Source organism: Coenobita brevimanus, chromosome 61 (assembly GCF_032717465.1).
Source record: "Coenobita brevimanus isolate Jiangsu-jjx chromosome 61, ASM3271746v2, whole genome shotgun sequence".
In the NCBI taxonomy this organism is placed as follows: Eukaryota; Metazoa; Arthropoda; class Malacostraca; order Decapoda; family Coenobitidae; genus Coenobita; species Coenobita brevimanus.
Window position 1 is genome coordinate 44,480,495 of NC_137014.1, and position 18,648 is coordinate 44,499,142.

Consider the following 18,648-nt stretch of genomic DNA (forward strand, 5'->3'; position numbering starts at 1 on the left):
AAAAACAGTCTGGCCCTTCACACAATGAGGACGTGGATGACGTAGCATCTGTCATCTCTGAGGCAGACCTTGAGGGAGGCAGAGGAGCTGGAGAAGGGAGAACAGCATGAGGGAGCACCCCCATCTCATGCTGAGAGGTTCTAAGTTCTTCCCAACACCACCCCACTTCATTCACTTACGCAATATCGTCATAGGATTAAGGTGAGAGCCCTTAACATTGCTTATTTCTATTAAATACATGCACTGAATATTCCTAAATTTGTATGTTTGTGTTTGATGGTGCCTAGATAGGTGTAGGTAAGGTGCTGTGGGGGTTGGTTGGCCAAATTCCAGACCCTAATTCATTTTTCACATGAGTTATTATTTATAAACCGCGGAATCTGTAAATCACGGCAGTGGTCCAGACCCAAATTGCCGCAATTTACGAGGATTGAGTGTACTTCTTACTAACTCTTGATGACTTTAGCCATCTTTGGATAATTTTTCAATTTGGATGGGTTACGAATAGCTGCCATTAACCCTTTCACTACAAGACGTCTCCCATTAAGCTGAATAAAACTGCTGGGAACCAACAAGAATAAACTAAACATGGCATCCTCTTGAAGGGGTCAATGGGGTGAAAGACTAGCTGGATAAATGGCTCCTCTTTCTGGTGTAAATAATTTTAACATAGTCACTACAATGGCTTTTTCTATTTTATTCTTGGTATTTGATTTTATTCAGCTTAAGAAGAGGTTAATGAAGGTTGAATCCTGACCCCGCCTATGCTGATGAGAATATGATCCCTATTGTCATGAAAGAGCTGGCATTTCTAAGCTTCAGGTTTTCTGCAGTACTAATCTTCATGTTTTTCCTTTTACAACATCAAATTCATCTTTGTAAACAATGAAGTGGTACTGGAAGCAAAATACTTTCCACTCATCCACCACAACATCAATGAAAAGTACTACAGTACAAGCAGTTTTCACTAGATGTTACAGATTTTTTCCAGAATACAGCAAAACCTCACTAAAATGGACCAATTGAGGCCCAAGCCATTCCAAAAAGGCGAAATTCCGATAAAAGCAACATCCAGACTTCCCTGTTAACCCGGACTTTTTCAGATATATCAAATGTTAGCCTAGATTGCACCAATGGTTTTTAAACTGTTTTCACTACCATTGCAGTACTGTACTGTATTATACATTCACTACAATAATCAAATGGTATAATATATATAATAATACTGTACTCTACACTGATAAACACATCATTTATTTACCTTATTGTGGTCAACATAGCTGAAGTGGTCAGGCAGTGTGACTGCTTCTGGCTTTATTGGTCTTTTTCCAATATATGAGAATTTAGTCCAGTAGCTCCTTGATTCCGATGAAAGTGAATTCCAGTCTACTGAAGTCTGTTATATCAAGGTTTTACTTTATTACAACTTTTTCTAAACAAATCATAAATTAAACAGGGAACTAGCAAATCAGCTTTAGAAGTACCAATGGAGGTTTTTGCAGATTTACTGAGGAATTAATTGCAAAAAAAGCATTTAAAAAAAGGCGACACAAAATGATAACTTGCCATACTTGTAGCAATACACTTACAATCTCCACCAGTGTCCTGAGAAGTATCTTGTAAATCTTGTGAGCCACATTACACCACATGCAGTCTACTGCTATGTATTTGGATTTGGCCTCCCTTGAAAACTGATACTCACTGGGCCATATTCCAGTACACTTAGGAGGCTTTCTAGCATCTCTGTCTTAGCAATCTATTTTGTAAATTATTATCCTTTTCCCTTCTGTGGATAAATTATTTTGCTCAGGATATCAGTTAAGGGGAATTTTGGTAGTCAGTGGATTGAAACCTATATCAATTAATCTCTGAACTGCTAGAAAACCCCTCCACTGAATAAAATGGTCTGCATTTAGCCTGGAATAACACACTCCAAATGTATGCTTTGGAGTGAAAAGGTTACTCATTCCATGTACGTTACTTACAGCTTTGTAATACTGACAAAGTTTGCAAAAATAACACAAAAGATTATTAATGTGCCATATGCAAAAATAAACTGGTAAGAAGAGGAGCTAGGGAGCCTCCTTAACCAATGAGAACACAGGCCATTAAAACAAGCTTCCTACTTGTGAAATACTGAACTGTATGGGAAATCACTAGTAATGACAAAACACATAGACACCCTAAATAATACCATATAATTAACTCTGAAAGCAAAGCAACAGTACTCAATCCCTCGATCTGTTCAAAATGTCCCAAAATGTCGGTCGCAGAACCTTAAAAGTATGAAAATGACAAAAACCAACGAAACAAAAGCTTACCACAGAGTCAAATACAGGTACAGATATACGTGGAGTGTGTACAAGAACGCACCATTGCTACAGCTTAATTTAAGTTTTTGTACATACATGCACCACACACTCGCAGGGCTGTCAACACCAGAGCAAAGACTGCTATCATCAACTACCAATACTTTTAATTACAAGAGATGAAGGAAAGGGAGAGAGGGAGTAACTCTTTCACTCCAATGACACATTTTTCATCTTATTTTTGCTATCGCCAGATGACTTTGTTCAGTTCAGGAGGGACTTCTATTATTGCAGGAGTTAAATATAGCCTTTGTTAACCACCTTACTGTAACACATACCTCCCCAAAATGAAAAAAATCATCTACTAGCAGTATGAGTAAAGTGAAAGACATGTCACCAGATTGAAGAGGTTAAGGAAATGGACAGAAGGTTGAAGGGAGAATAAGGCGTTTCTTTTAACTCTTCTACCCATTTGTTTAAGTCCCTAAGAAATGGGGTAATAGGTAAAGGGGAGGAATATATAAGGCTTTTGTCTATCTCTAACCAGAGTATTTGTTGAGTAGGATCAATGCTAACACGACATTCACAGGGGACGTAGCAAAACTTGCACTGTTGGGTCCTTGCCATTCAATGATCTGTCAGAGTGAGTGAGTGAATGAGTGTATGATGTGGATGTATGAGATTAACTATGGAGATGGCAATGGTTGTAAGAAAAGTCTAATTGTGGAGAAGACAGCAAGATGGAGAGAGTGGTAAAGAATGCATGATTGTGGATGAATCTTTGGAGTGGGTGATGCAGTTACTGTGGATGAGTGTAGAGTGTGTGATCTCATTGTATGATGTCAACTATGGGATTGGGTGGGACAGTTATAGTAATGGTATAAGTTTAGCTGTGAAGAGGAGAGCAGGAACAGTGAATGTTTTTTAATGTATGGTGGTGGATGGGTGCATAGAAAGGTCTATGAGTCTTGTAAGTGTGAGATGTGGCCATATGATATCTACTGTGGGCTGGGAAACACAAACAACATGAATGAAAGTACTGTTGTTAGAAAAGTCTGGTTGTGGAGAAGAGAGGAACAGAGCAAGATGGATGAGTGTTAAAGAGTGAGTGACGCATTTAGGGTGTGTGGAAGTCATGAGTGTGTGATGCATTTAAGGTGTGTGGAAGTCATGAGTGTGTGATGCATTTAAGGTGTGTGGAAGTCATGAGTGTGTGATGCATTAAAGGTGTGTGGATACATTTATGATGTGTGGAAGTCATGAGTGTGTGATGCATTTAAGGTGTGTGGAAGTCATGAGTGTGTGATGCATTTAAGGTGCATGGAAGTCATGAGTGTGTGATGCACTTTATGAGGCCAACTATGGTATTAGGCAGGACAGTCATTATGAAGAGGAGCAGTTATGGGCATGATGTGGGAAGCATAGTTGTGGATTAAGAGAGCCAGTATGGGCGGGGCAGGGTCATGTTTGGGTGTGAATGCAGCTAAGGGGAAGGGAGGGAAGGGGCTGGGTTCATTGTTGCAGTCGCAGGAACTCCTCAAAAGCCTCTGCCACGTCTCCTTCAAGCTCCTCTACTGCCGGTGACCAGCTGAAAGATAGATCAAGCAGCTGAAAATCATTACCATCATCACCATCACCCTCAGCATCATATCATCCTCACCATGATCACTAACTTTATTTTCACATAAATGTGGAGTGAGATACAATCAAGAAATAGAGAAACAGAAGGCATAAAAGTGGGAAATACAAACAGATACCTGAAATGCGAACAGATCTAGTACTGTCATCATCAGTATCCCTACTCCTATCCTCACTTAAAAGATGGTGTGAGGTTAAATACAGAAACAAGCAAAAGTATAACAGTGGGAACTAACTGAAGTTTGACAGCAGTTATATAGATAGCAAATGGTAATCTATAATTATAATTATTATTCCTACCCTCTACTTTCAGCTAAAGACTGATTTTACAACCATATGTACATAACCTTCCTTGCTTACCTTGTTAAATCCTTTCTTCAGACCCATTAAAACCATAAATGTCTTTCAGTACTTCACATGTTACCCCATTTTCTGTAAATGCAATCCACACATCCCTTACTGCTCTGGAAACCATCCTGTTATTCCCTCACCAGAGTTTCTTTAATCAGCCTGACCTTCCCCATCACTGCTCTTCATCTTCCACCTACTGTACAGTATAGATGGGGTGATGTAGAATCCAGAAACAATGAAAGATAAAGTACAAAAGTGGGAGAACTATCGACAGCATATCCAGTGACATGGCCAGTCATGCTGGCGCATCATTCTTCTTCAATGAACATCAACATTTTCACTAATCATTTCACTTGGGCTGTCCGGATGTTTCTACTCACCCTACCATAGGGTGGGAAAGCAGGCCTGGATGATCATGATGATTTCTACAGAGATCAAAATGGTGGTAAATAACTACTGGTATATATAGCCTCATGTTTTGATCCTAGAGAGGCTCTTCAAAACAAACTGACTCCATGCCACCCTCTCCTCTGCTGTCCAGCAGCCTTTTCTCCAATTCACAAAACAACATTAAGAGACCTCTCCACTCCATTTCACCACCTCATCCTCAGTCAACCCCTCCCCCTCTTTCCTTTCAACTCAAATTCTCCGGGCAAATCTATCATTCTCCAATCTCTTCATGTGACCATAACATCTCACGATACTCCTCCTAATAGTTCCCAGCACATCCACATCAACACCTCTATGCTCCATAACTTTCTCATTTGTCTGTCAGTCTCTCAATGCAACTCCCACATGCTCCTTTAAAATAACCCATTTCCACTCCATCTTTGATACACAGTACATTAATACTTTCACATATTCAGTTCAAAAAGAGGTTAACATAGTTGCAGCCTTACCCATAATATGAAGGGTCATCATTATCACTGGCGGAATCATCCAAATCCTCCTCCACGCGCTGTATAACACCGCCTGGACCATAGTAAACTGTCCCAAGCTGCAGGGGAAATATATAGTTTTCACTGTCGCAAAGTTTTAAAATATCAAGTGTTTTTCACACAACTGGTGCTGTAAACTGAGGAAAATAATACCACCTGAACCAAAGCAAAATAACTGTTCAAGCAAGGGGGGGGGGGATCATTACAAGTTAAGAGCTACGTTTCAAGGATTTTTTTGTGTGTGTGTGCGTGTGTGTGTGTGTGTGTGTAAAATTACCACTACAAACTGCGAAACTGGCAAATCAACTTCTTAGGTAGGAAGAGAACTTGTAAACCATCCCCAGCAATAGAAAAAACACAAACAAGGGGAATGTTTTGAAATGTCACAGTTTTTTAACATCCAACTGATAGTGTATAATAGGCATTTTCAAAGTGGGTACTGGCAGATCAACTGTGTGAGTAACCATGGTACTTTATTAAGCAAGTTTTCTTACCTTACCTGAGGACTTATAAAACTGCCTGTTCTCACAGTATTCACATACCTGGGTATTTTATGGATCATTTACAGGCAACATTGGGAGTGGCCACCAAATAACTGCCTCCATGTCAACCTGTCCTCCACATACATCATCTAATTCTGTGTTGCCCCATGAGAAGCATAGGAGCCCAAGGCTAGGCAGGTTGGTCCTGATATTTAAGATGATAGCTCCATAATCGATAAAAGAAAATACGAAGCAAAATACACACCATGGCAGGCAAACATACCAGGAAAGAGGTGTGTGTGGATGAGGATGCAGGTGTCACGGACTGTCGGGAGAGAGGGCGTGTGAGGGTGAGCCAAGGTGCAAGGAAAAAAAAATAGGATAGAGGGAACACTAGACCAACACAAAATAAACACTGTACCAGAAAAACATACTGGGACATTCGCATGTGTGGGTGTGGACGCAGGTGAGTCTGAGAGTGTTTGAGATGAAGCGGGTGAGGGCGTGGGAGAGGGTGGACCGCGACCCCAGTTGGCAGCACGGAGCTCAATGACAGCCAAGAGGAGTGCCCGCGTGTTGGGGGACTGGAGGGGGGCGGTCATGGCAGCATCCTTCACCTGACACATCACTTTGTCCATCTCACTACGGTGGCTGTTGTCCAGGCTGCTGCCCGTGCACTGAGGGGCACCAATATCTCATTCATTATCAATGGCACTGTAATAGTACTATTGTAGATTAAGTGGATGTCACAGTTATGAGGAGAAACATTGCATGCAGAGCAGGCAACAAATTCATTTTAACATTTCATTCAACAATTCTCAGCGAGAATATACAGATGGCGGAATCTCCTAGAAAGCGCATTTCTGAACAGCAAATTCATAATACGTGACAACATCATGCAACAGTTTGCAATATCATTTGTTTGCCACCCACTGCACTGACTGGATGTGTCAGTGTATCATGCAATTTTAATCCTTACTTAAAGCTTTCATAGGTATGTTTATAATTATGCCCAGTAGCTGTGGTACTCCAAGAAAAATAAACAATACCCTGTGAAAGACTCATTTCAATTGAAAATAGGGAAATGCTGCGCCTGTCTGGTAAAGAATTAATCACACCACATAATTCTTCACTGGATGGGTATGGCGATTCTACCTATACTAACAAACTTATGATTTCAAGTAATTCTGGTGCATTATGTAACACAGATAGCTAACAGTTGAACTGTGACTGCAGGAAGTGAGTGGAAAGAAACAAAATATGGGCATCCAAGGAAGCTGGCAGGTCGCCACCGGCAGTTTACAAACAATCTTTCCAACTGGCCGTGTTGTTTATCAACCACTGCTCTGACTGGATGCATCAGTGTATCACGCATTCTAAATCCTCATTTACAGCATTCAGGGGCAAGTTTATAAAGATGCCCAGTAGCTTCGGTAATCCAGGAATAATAAAAAGTAACCTGTAAAAGATCCATTTAAATAGAAAATACGGAAACGATTCCACCTATAACAACAAACTCACGATATCAAGTTAAGTAATTTTGGTACATACGTAAAACAGATAATTAACTGTTAAATTTTGACTACAAGCAGTGAGTGGAGAAAAACAAAATCGGTGTATTCAAGAAAGCTGGCAGGTTGCCACTGGCAGTGTTTACAATCAATCTCTCCAACTGGCCGTGTTGTTTATCAACCACAGCTCTGACTGGATGCGGCAGTGTATCATGCATTCTAAATCCTCATTTATAGTTTTCAGAGGTCATTCATTCATTCATCATCTAATCCTGTGTTGCCCCATGAGGAGTGCAGGAGCCCAGGACTAGGCAAGTTGGTCCTGACATTTAAGATGAGAGTGACCAGTCTCACTCATCCTTGAGTGGCATTACGTGAGCAATGAACCCCAACCACTCCACAGACATAAACCTACACAGGCTCAATCCAACAGGAGCACCTTAATTACCCACTAAACCACCAGGCGTCATAGTCTGGTTATATGGTTACCATCCAGGGGTGGTAAATGGTTTCCTGGGTTACAGTGAACCATTCAGCTTGTCACTCAGTGTAGAGACAATAGGGCAGCACTATACTGAGTGAGTGGATGATGGGTGCACCTACCTACCAGTACCTGAGGTAATCCAGGGATAATAAGTGACCTGTGAAAGACTCATTACAAGAGAAAATATGGAAATGCCACGCCTGTTTGGTAAGCTCAATGAATTAACGACTTATGACGACACGGAGGCATCTGAGGGCGACAACTACACTGCTTCTGTTGCCTCCACACTGAACTTTGAGGGGTTCCTGATGGAGAGGGGTTGATGAGGAGGAAGTGGCACAGAGGCAGCAGCACACTTGCTTAGTGTTGAGAGGCTGTAGTCCGCCTCAAGCCTTGGACCCCCCCAGCATCCTGCTCATATTGGCCGTAAACCATTTTGGCTGTAGCGGCCTAAAATGACAAATGGCTGAAGTGCCTCATGGCCAAAATATAGGCTGGGTTAGGTCAGGTACAGCTTAAACGTCTTCGGCCCAACACGGTTATGGCCGAAAACAAATATGGCCGGATATTTCTGAACTCCTCCCCCCTCTCCTGTCCATTCAAGCAATGTCGTCAGTCAGAGACAGGTAAGAATCTTACAATATTGTTCATTTCCATTAAACAGGCTTTACTCATTTCTTTTCCAGGTTGTTAGCATTCGCTGGTAACCAGTTTGATGTACATTTGGGGGTTAAGGGGACAACTTTTCCAAAATGACAGACTTTTAAGTAATTTCCCCCATAAGATTAGTTATTTATCATCATCATCATCATCATCATCTGGACCTCTTTTCTCATCCTAGGGCAGGGCAAGGAGTAACAATGTCCAGACAAACCAAGTTTGCCCAATTCAATGGGCCACACTTCCATTCACTCATCATTCAAGTCCTCAGAATCCTGGCTCTACCTGATACGCCTAAAACTTTCAGCACATTCTGTTGCTTCACATATACCTATCTGATGGAGCCAACTCAACCGCTGTCATGTTAAAAAGGGTGCCAAATCCCTGGCTATGCACTTCTCAGGGGGTTCAGTAACAACCCTTCCTTCACTACGTATTCTGCACATTATACCCTAATATCCTCATGGACATTATTGATCTAAACTACGATGGTATTAAATCAAAATACAAACTGTAATATAAAAAATAAACCACCATGAAATGGTGATAAGAAGCCCCCTATGCCACTCAGAATACATGCTAGAGTCTCACCTTAAGGACCTGAGCCACACACTTAAGGTTTTGGTCTGTTGGCTGTGAGAGAAGAGTTGAGAGGAGGTGGCATAGGGCTGTCTGGAGGATGTCAAGGGGCTGACCCGTGGCCGTCACCAGCTGTGTTAAAAGCTCCGCCAGGAAAAGGGTGAATCCGCACACACGGCTTGGCTCTGATTGTAAGTACACCTCACGCACCTCATACTCCTCTTGGCATCTGTAAACAGTGATGATGCTGATGACGATGATCAGTCACTTCATATACAGGGAGTCATCTTTACAAGTTGCAGTTGTGTCCAAAATAACTTACCTTTTTTTTCCCCCCCATATAACTGGCACCTTAACCCTTTAACCGCGGGTATTGTTTTGGTCTGACTGTCCTCTCCCGCGGGGGTTTCAGCCAAATGTAAACAAACCTTTAAACCTTAATAACTCTGCACAGAATAAAGCTAGAGAAAAAAATAAGGTACTATTAGAAAGTACTAACCTTCAGCTTTCCATTGATGTAGGTTTCATGACTTTGTTGACTTTCACAGGACGGGCAGTGCCGTTAGAAGTGAGGGGTGTAAAATCACTATTTTTCGCTCACACATCATTACCTTCGCTCATACACCATTACCAAATGCCAACCTCATTCTGATAATAATACTATAAACATATATGAACACTGCACATACGATAAACACCCACTCTGTGTTCACTGAGGCAGGTAAAAGGCACTGTAATTACCTGCACTTCACTGCCACATCAGCGGTGTTGTAATCACTATTTTTCGCTCACACACCATTACCAAATGCCAACCTCATTCTGATAATAATACTATAAACATATATGAACACTGCACATATGATAAACACCCACTCTGTGTTCACTGAGGCAGGTAAAAGGCACTGTAATTGCCTGCACTTCACTGCCACATCAGCGGTGTTGTAATCACTATTTTTCGCTCACACACCATTACCAAATGCCAATCACATTCTGATAATAATACTATAAACATATATGAACACTGCACATACGATAAACACCCACTCTGTGTTCACTGAGACAGGTAAAAGGCACTGTAATTGCCTGCACTTCACTGCCACATCAACATGTGTTGTCACTCACACAGCTGGACAGATACTGATGCGCGCTTGGTCAGGGGTGGGGTGGGGGCCCAGGGGGTGGGAGGTGGGGCCCCGGGGGGGACAGAGGGAGGGGGGGGTCGGCTGGAGTGAAAGAACTTAATAGCTACTCTCCCTTGAAACAATTGGCGCACGGAAAAAACGCGGGGTATTCAAAATATTCACAAACATTCGAGAATGACACCCGCGGTTTGGTCCAGTTTTTGCAACGTCATTCTGGAATGACACCCGCGGTTAAAGGGTTAAGTTTGACAAAAAAAAAAAAAAAAAAAAAAAAAAAAAAAAAAAAGTACCAATATAAGCATTTTTGAAATTTATGGTGAACTGCAGGGCAAAATTAACATAAAAAATTGTTAAGGCATTTGTAATGAGTACTATCTGTAAGGTAATAAAATCAATCTCTTGTCTGATGAACCTCAACATCAATACTCTATTATTCAATTATAATAATGATCTTTTTAACCCACTGAGCAAATGATACATTTTCATGTTACTGTGCTTACTATTACTTTATTTTACCTGGCTTAGGAGCTGGCTCTCATACCCTTAAGGATATGTAGCTCCATTAACCCTCTGAGTATGAGATTTTAAAATGTGGGCTATGATTGTTAGCAAGGATGTTGTTGCTCAGCCCTGGGCCACCTGAATGCACTGACTCGTCGGCGATGTATGCAAGTAGCTTGATGCTGTTTGGACATGTAAGGAAAATGTGGGCAACTGTGTGGACCTAACTATGGAAGGGGCAGCCCCTGCTGGTAGACCAAGAAATGTGGGACATGATCCTAAGAAAGAATCTCATGATTAAGGGACTTGCCTGTAATGCTGCAGGCAACAATGCAGGTCAGAAAGCAGCCCTCAAGCATGGAACACTGCCTTACAAAATGATGAAGTATCAAAACTGCCAAATACTACAACATATGTAAAAACACTCAGATGAACTGTACACAATGAACACTGCAAGAACACTTCTAAAATAATGGCAGGACAGCCAATAAAGCATATACTCTATAAAAAATGGTTGAAAAAGAAAGGATGACCATTAGCATTTCAAGACAAACACCACAGAGAAGAGCAACAAACTATGAATACTTAGTACAGCAGAGAATAGTATGGTGTACCTCTGCAGCAAGATAGTTTTAAACGTGGGTCCATTGTAGGCCTGAGTGACATTCTTGGAGAGATGCTGACACAACCGAGCACCGCTGTACCGGAAGTTGACCTCACCTACACCCTGAGAAGACAAATAAATTTTCAAAGATCAAAAAGGCATTTACTAATTCAGTATATGCTAAGTATAGTAATCTAATAAACACCCATAAATTAAACAATACAATTTCAAGTGGAGAGTTCTTATGAAATACTGTACATAAACTGACTGTTATGGTAAAGAACGACATTCACTGACAATATTTAACACACAGAGACAAATCAAACATTGTTGCAGTATACAATGATGACATGATATAAAATAGCCATACACCTGTTTATAAAGAGAACCCATTACAATAAAGGTTGAAAATCCCCAAGCCCCTTTTTTAATTTAGTTAAAATAAACACCAAAACAATAAGCACTATTGCTACTAAATAGGAATACTGTACATATGTATGCTGTATACCAGTATATACAATCTGAAGGGCAACATTCCATACTTGCAAAGGTCAGCCTAATAACAGTACAGTCCTGGTGTTTTAAACATCCCAGTGTAAATATATATTAAAATCAGTTACAAGAAATAACACACAAATTTATTCAAAAACAGCACCATGAATATCATAGTAATTCCTTTTACTAAACTGTAAGAAATAAAACTGTATATTCACCTGTACAATACATAAAAATGCAGTGTCTAAGAAAGACATGCATTTACTGCAGAAAACTTATATACACAAATAAAAAAATGGACATTATTGATAGGAAAAAAAAAACTGGGATGAGGTCAGAGTGTGACCTCAGAGATAAAGGACTGAATAGAGAGGCTGCCAGAGACCGATCAGTGTGAAGAGCCGCCATTAGGTGACCCAGGATGACACATGCAAGCATATTGGGGTCTTTATAAACTATATGATACAATCTGACAGACCCTCTCCTGTAGATGCAACAAGTGGTGGTACCTGTTCAAATATGACGGTGATTAGCTCTTTCATAAGGTACGCATCCTGCACCTGCCATGATAGTATTGTCGTCAGCTGTCTCGCCACCTGGTCAAACCTGAAGCAAATGAACATTGTTTGCAAAGTGACAAACAGCAGTGAGGCTCCACTGCTACCGTGTTTGACATCATTTACTTGTATTGCACCATATTTTTCATTCAATTCCTCCTTTCTGTACCTTGTCCCCCCAAAGTATAAATTAAAAGTAATAATGATATAAATGTTCACCTGGAATATACACATGGATTTCCGTAAGCTGGAAAACCATTTACAATGCTGGGTGGTAACCCTATAACCAACCCATACGTGTTCCCTACATGTCATCAAGTGCGTTGGTGAAGGGTTGGTGACCCCCCCATAAACAACTACAGTGGTCCCTTGTGTTTAACGTGTTTCAAGTTAGCAATTTTCGTGTTTAGCGACAGGTTAGAAAAGGTATCAATCCCGCTCATTTAGTGATTGTCTTACACGTTTAGCGATGTGGGGCATGAAATGCCTTGACTGTCTGCCACCAGACGCCATTGTTATCATTGCTGTGAGCATCTGGCGACCTTGGGTGCCTTTTTTTCTCTCATAGTGCCGAGCATTTGGTGTTTTTCACTGGTGAGTAGATGTATAACCATACAGTACTGTATCTGTATAATGTATTGCTAATACACAGTGTTTCATTTTCAGCACTTAAAGTACGAAATCAGGGGTCAAAACAGTGACTTGGAGGATGAGCACAGACTACTTGATAGTTTTCCCATATAAAGTACACCGTATTTAGCGATGGTTTCACCAGACTAATTAAACTGCTAAACGCGTGGGGCCACTGTAACTCAAAGACAAATGGCTACCCTTTATGGGATTGTGGTGTCCGGCTATTTATAAAAAAAAAAAAAATGTATACAATGTACAGGGCAGTACTACAGCAATGTGTCTGAAGAGTAAGTGTGTATATCAAAGCACTGTTAAACATACCAGTATCCCTGTCAGTAACTATTTAACCAACAATATTGGATTAGATGATGATGATACTGGTATACAGTATCATTCATAATTTACAAGGTACATGTAGTTTTGGAAAAATAAAATATCAAACCACAGCAAAATTCCATGCTGACAAAATAGATGAAGTCTCATACAGTATGAGACAGTCTTGAAACTATTAAAGTTCACTTTCTTTCAAAATAGTTAATACCTTACATACATCCACAGTAACAACTCTGATTAACAATGAACTGTTAGTGTTTACAAATGAACCCATGAAAAATAAACAAAAGATTTTATCATTCTGCCAATTTTGGTGTACGAAAGAAAGACCTTTGACATACTAGTATTCCATATATTTGAATATCATTGTATATGATAGCAGAGAAAGGACTATACTCACTTGTTAGGTTTGAGTGTGAGCTGTACAACTAGGTTGTTGACCTGCAACACCACTGGGTGACACATATAGTGGATCTGGGGCTGCGGTACCTGATAAACAATTATACCCATGTTACACTATGCAATTTACACTATGCAGTACACAAAATACATAACACTACCAGTATGTGCTGACACTAACACTGCTCCAGTTACCTTTTGTAACCAAGTCACTGTTCATCTGATGTACAACTGTTTGTTATGTGACTTGTGGTAGGCTGAGGATCTGATTTTGTTAAGTCTTCCCACATCACTTGATATTCCTTAAAAACAAATCATACTGGTAGTTATGAGAGGAAAACTACCGCAATGAGGAAAACTAGAAACAAATCTTAGTTATATGGGGGGAAAAAAAAAAAAAAAAAAAAAAAAAAAAAAAAAGCTATGAGTGGAAAACCACTTCAAAAAAAAAAAAAAAAAAGGGGGGGGCAAGGAAAAACATACAGTATCTTAGTTACAAGAACAAAACTATATTGCTACCAGACGAAAACTACTGCACAAATTTGCTTCGCTGCCAACCTGATGTATCTGTTGTATGTTCTGTGCTGGGTTTGCTATCTGGACTGGCGGCTGCTGTGCTGGTGGTGGTTGTGTCGGCTGTTGTATAAACCTTGGTATAAACTCCGGAGCATCCGCTGATAAGGAAACTGTCTTCTTGGATTTTGACTCTTGAGCGTCTGGTGGGTAAAAATACAAACACATAAGTACAGATTACACTAACTCAAGCATCTGCAATGAAACAAACGAAAAAAGTAGATTTTTGAGTCAAGCATGTCTGAAAAAACAATCATCATCATCCAGACCTCTTTTCCCTCCCTAGGGCAAGGCAAGGAGTAGCAATGTCCAGACAGCCCAAATCTGCCAAATCCAACTGGCCATGCTTCCATTCACTCATCATTCATAAGATGAAAGCAAACCAACACCAGCATAACCACCTTCTGCCACCTTCACTCTCACTTTGGGGAAATCTCTTGTAGCGCATGGGTAAATGGAGGATACATCTATCCTCTATCAAAAACTGTTTATAAAACTGAATAAAACAGCCTGGAGTTAGCAGGAGTTTTATAAATATATATATAAGACTAAAGAGTTTAAATCTGGAGATAATGTGTACTAAACAGTGCCTGACAAAATTAACTAAGATCATTTGCACCTCCATAAACAAATCCAAATTTTCATTATAATCTTTTCACATGAACATGGCCTAAAATTGCCACCTATACATCTTGAATGAACAACACTAGAATAAGATGCTAATCGTGAAGAAGGGCTATGGGAAGAATGAAAAGCCATATTATTATCTTTTTGTACCACTGAGATAAGTAAAATAAGCTGCAAAAGGTGGAAAATCTTGATCAAGTTCAGGTGAAAGGAAAATACCTGCTTCTGTTAGTCCAGTGCAGGATATAAGATCTCACTCAACTTTCTCCACTCACTTGACCTGCTGGAAGACAGCCTTCCAGAATATTCACAGATTCTCTCTCTCTCTCTCTCTCTCTCTCTCTCTCCACTTTGGTTTTCTGGCCATGTACGCCTTTCATGTCATCATTACTTTGTTAAAATTACCTTAAACCTGTACAGCATTATCTTAATTTTAACAACATAAAACTGCCACCTCTTCACTTTGAATGCAGAGCAACACTAGAAAATGATGCTAGTCATGAAGTAGTGCTATGAAAAGGATGTACAGCTGCAGCATTGTTTTTGTCTGTCACTGAGCTATGTGAAATGTGCAACAAAAGGACAAAAAAATCTTGGCCCACATAAGGTGAAAGTTGTTCATCTGTGATCTAGTACAGTGCCTCATATATACTGTATATGTAAAATAAAAAAAGGTGATTTTGCTTGTAAATATAAATATAGTAACTGAATACTGTATATCTTTTCACAGGCTTTTCCCTATTCCTTTACCCAAGAAGGTTGCTCTCACTCTCTCATCTTTCCATCATCAAAATGGGCACACAATGCATAATGATCACAGCACACTGTGCTGTCTCCATATTGACAGGTCACTCATTTTACAGAAAATGGGTTTTAAGTATCCAGTACCCATTCCATAAAATATATATATATATATATATATATATATATATATATATATATATATATATATATATATATATATATATGACTATTACATTTTGGGCATAGGCCCTATGTGTTTGAGTCACCAAAAAACAAACCTAACTTAAGCTAACAGTTAAAGCCACATCCATCAGACCAAACCTTGCCAGCCTTTGCATCAACATCATATCTTAATACAGTACCTGTACATTATAATTCAAAGCTTACATGCACCCACTTTACCAATGAGACTACTTTATGTGACTGAAAGCAGAACTGTAATCTATACAAAAAATATATATATAATAATAATAAATAAACAAAAAAATAATAAAAACTATGCATTTTCCCCCTAGATTAAAATATCTATAAATATTATAAAAAATATAGTTCAGAACAACCTCCCAATGCAAACATCCAATTTCCAAAAACCTCCACTGTCCAAACTACTTTTTCAGCCAATAAGAGGGTGTTAATATCGTCTGTCCTCATACAATCAACATATATTTGAAGAAAAATTTATTTGTGAACAAGTTTAATAACAGATATTTCTCTTCTAATACCATCCATCCATCCATCATCCAATCCCATGTCGCCCCATGAGGTGTGTAGGAGCCCGGGGCTAAGCAGTTGGTCCTGACATTTAAGATGAGAGTGACCAGCCTCACTCATCCCTGAGTGGCAATACATGAGCAATCAACCCCAACCACCCCTTGGATATAAACCTCGACTGGCTCAATCCAATTGGAGCGCAATAATTACCCACTAAACCATCAGGCGCCAAAATTTGGTTATATGGTTACCACCCAGCGTAGTAAATGGTTTCCTGGTGTACTGGAAACCATTTGGCTTGTCACTCAGTGTAGAGTCATGCACAGGCAGAAGGAAGAGGAAAGACTGAAGGAAATAAAGACAGAAGAGGGAGTGTAAAGTTACCCGTAGGCAGAAGGACAAGGAAAGAATGAAGGAAAGGAAGACAGAAGAGGATGGAAGGAAAGAAGGATGGAGGAGAGGAAAGGCAGACACTCAAAAGCAGCACTACTGTACATCGAGTGAGTGGATGGCAAGCACCCACACCTACCACAATATAAGTTATTTTATTGCATTTACTTTTTTTTTTTTTTTTTTTTTTTAAGTTATTCTCCCAATTATCAACATGATTCTACTGTCCTTTCCAAAACATTCCATTTTCAATAAAGTCTTTGAAATCAAGTATTTTGGATTTCTGAGATAGTACAGTATGAAGAAGCAGACTGTAATTAGTGGAACTGAAACTCTCTCTAGCCAAACATCATAATCCTGTAAGGGGTGGCCATCTGTCACTGAGTTAGTTGTGTTATGGGGTGGGGCACTATGCCTCTGCCAACCCACTTGTTGACACATAGGGAACATGTGTGGGTTGGTTATATGGTTACCAACCAGTGCTGTAAATGGTTTCCTGGCTTACAGAAAACCAGTAGGCTTGTCACTCAATGTAAAGTCACTTGAAAAGGAAAGTAGAGTAATAAAATGTGACAGGATCGATGTGAGAAATAAGGGAAATGGCAAATACAGAAAAAGAACGATAAGGGAAAGGAAGAAGTATGCAGCAAATACATCAAGAAAGTGGATGATGGTCGCCACCACAACAGGCAGATAGAAACTGTCCACTCTTCAACACTACCTGGCATTTTCACTCCCCCCTGGGCTGAACAAAATTCAGTAAATATATATATGTATATACAGTATATACCGTATACCATATATATATATATATATATATACCGGTATATGGTATATATATGATGGAGTCAGGATTAAGATCAGTGGTTAATTACCTCATACAATCCTTAGCCTGCAATAAGCTTGCCTAGTTTTTACACTGTGATAATACAGGATTTCCTGAGTCCCATCAGATGAGGCCTCTGTATACAACACGGATGAAATCTGAATCCAAAAACAACCCGAATGTGCTGCTACTAAGCATCATTAACCATCACCCTCCAGCACAATATTCAAAGGGAACACAAACTGGACAAAAACCTGAGAGATCCCATTCATGTACACGATGTTGAAAAGTTATGACAAGGATTTTCATTAGTGGAATTCATTTCTGATATCCAAGTTCTGCAGAAAAAACAGGATAGCTTGATTAAGACTTACATGTGTTGCTTTCAAGCTAAGTGTCATTCCTACTGGACCTGCTCTGTTTGTAAAAACAGATCTATAAATTACAGCTTCACAATCACACATTCCAGCAACTTTTTAAATCAAATACTTTCATAAGCTGGCAGAAAAAATACTATGTGATTATATTCTAGGAGTGGGAGCTCTCCTAAAATGTCACCTACAATCCTAAACTTGACAAAAAGACTAGCAAGATATAAAGTATCAGTATCTATTGCTATACTATGTAACTAATAAGCAACACGCACACATGACCCAGGTTTGCGTGTACATGGTGTGTGTATTCATGTGTACCTGTGTGCGGCTGTGGCTGGGTGGTGGTGTCCTGAGAGGGGTGTGTTTGAGGCTGCTGCTGGGGCACGTCAGGAGGGACATGTGGACGTCTCAGGTCGGCCAGCTCACTCGCCTCATTCACGCCCACACCCCGCCCACGCCCTCGCCCGCGTCCCACCCCAACCTCCATCACGGTCTCTGGCACCCACAACTCCACACTCAAAGATAATCAGTTCCTGCACGCCGCCGTGGGACACCCAAATATTGAGATGACCCGGGACATCTACCTCGCAATTGCTTTGATTCTCAAACTTTGACGATGTGAATTTGTTATTCTAATGCCTTAAAATTCGGCATATTTATAAAGTGAATTATTAACAATATAAATAAAAAGAGAATATATTATTACAAAGACGTTTTTGGTATTCTCAACCCTCTATAAAAATAAATCGAACAATTTCGGAGTAATTCGGTAGATTCAGAAACACAC

At 40.0% G+C, this 18,648-nt stretch overlaps 1 protein-coding gene across 1 annotated transcript; it reads right to left on the minus strand.

Moving 5' to 3' along the window:
* Positions 1-3,624: 3,624 nt before the first annotated feature.
* Positions 3,625-18,348, minus strand: LOC145403680 (polyadenylate-binding protein-interacting protein 1-like). Its single transcript, XM_080275371.1, has 9 exons — positions 18,180-18,348; positions 14,175-14,332; positions 13,618-13,706; positions 12,204-12,300; positions 11,210-11,322; positions 8,965-9,181; positions 6,153-6,395; positions 5,198-5,295; positions 3,625-3,897 (listed from the first exon to the last, which is right to left on the minus strand). The coding sequence occupies exons 1-9, from the start codon at positions 18,346-18,348 to the stop codon at positions 3,822-3,824; spliced, it is 1,260 nt and encodes a 419-aa protein (XP_080131497.1). The 3' UTR covers positions 3,625-3,821.
* Positions 18,349-18,648: the final 300 nt, after the last annotated feature.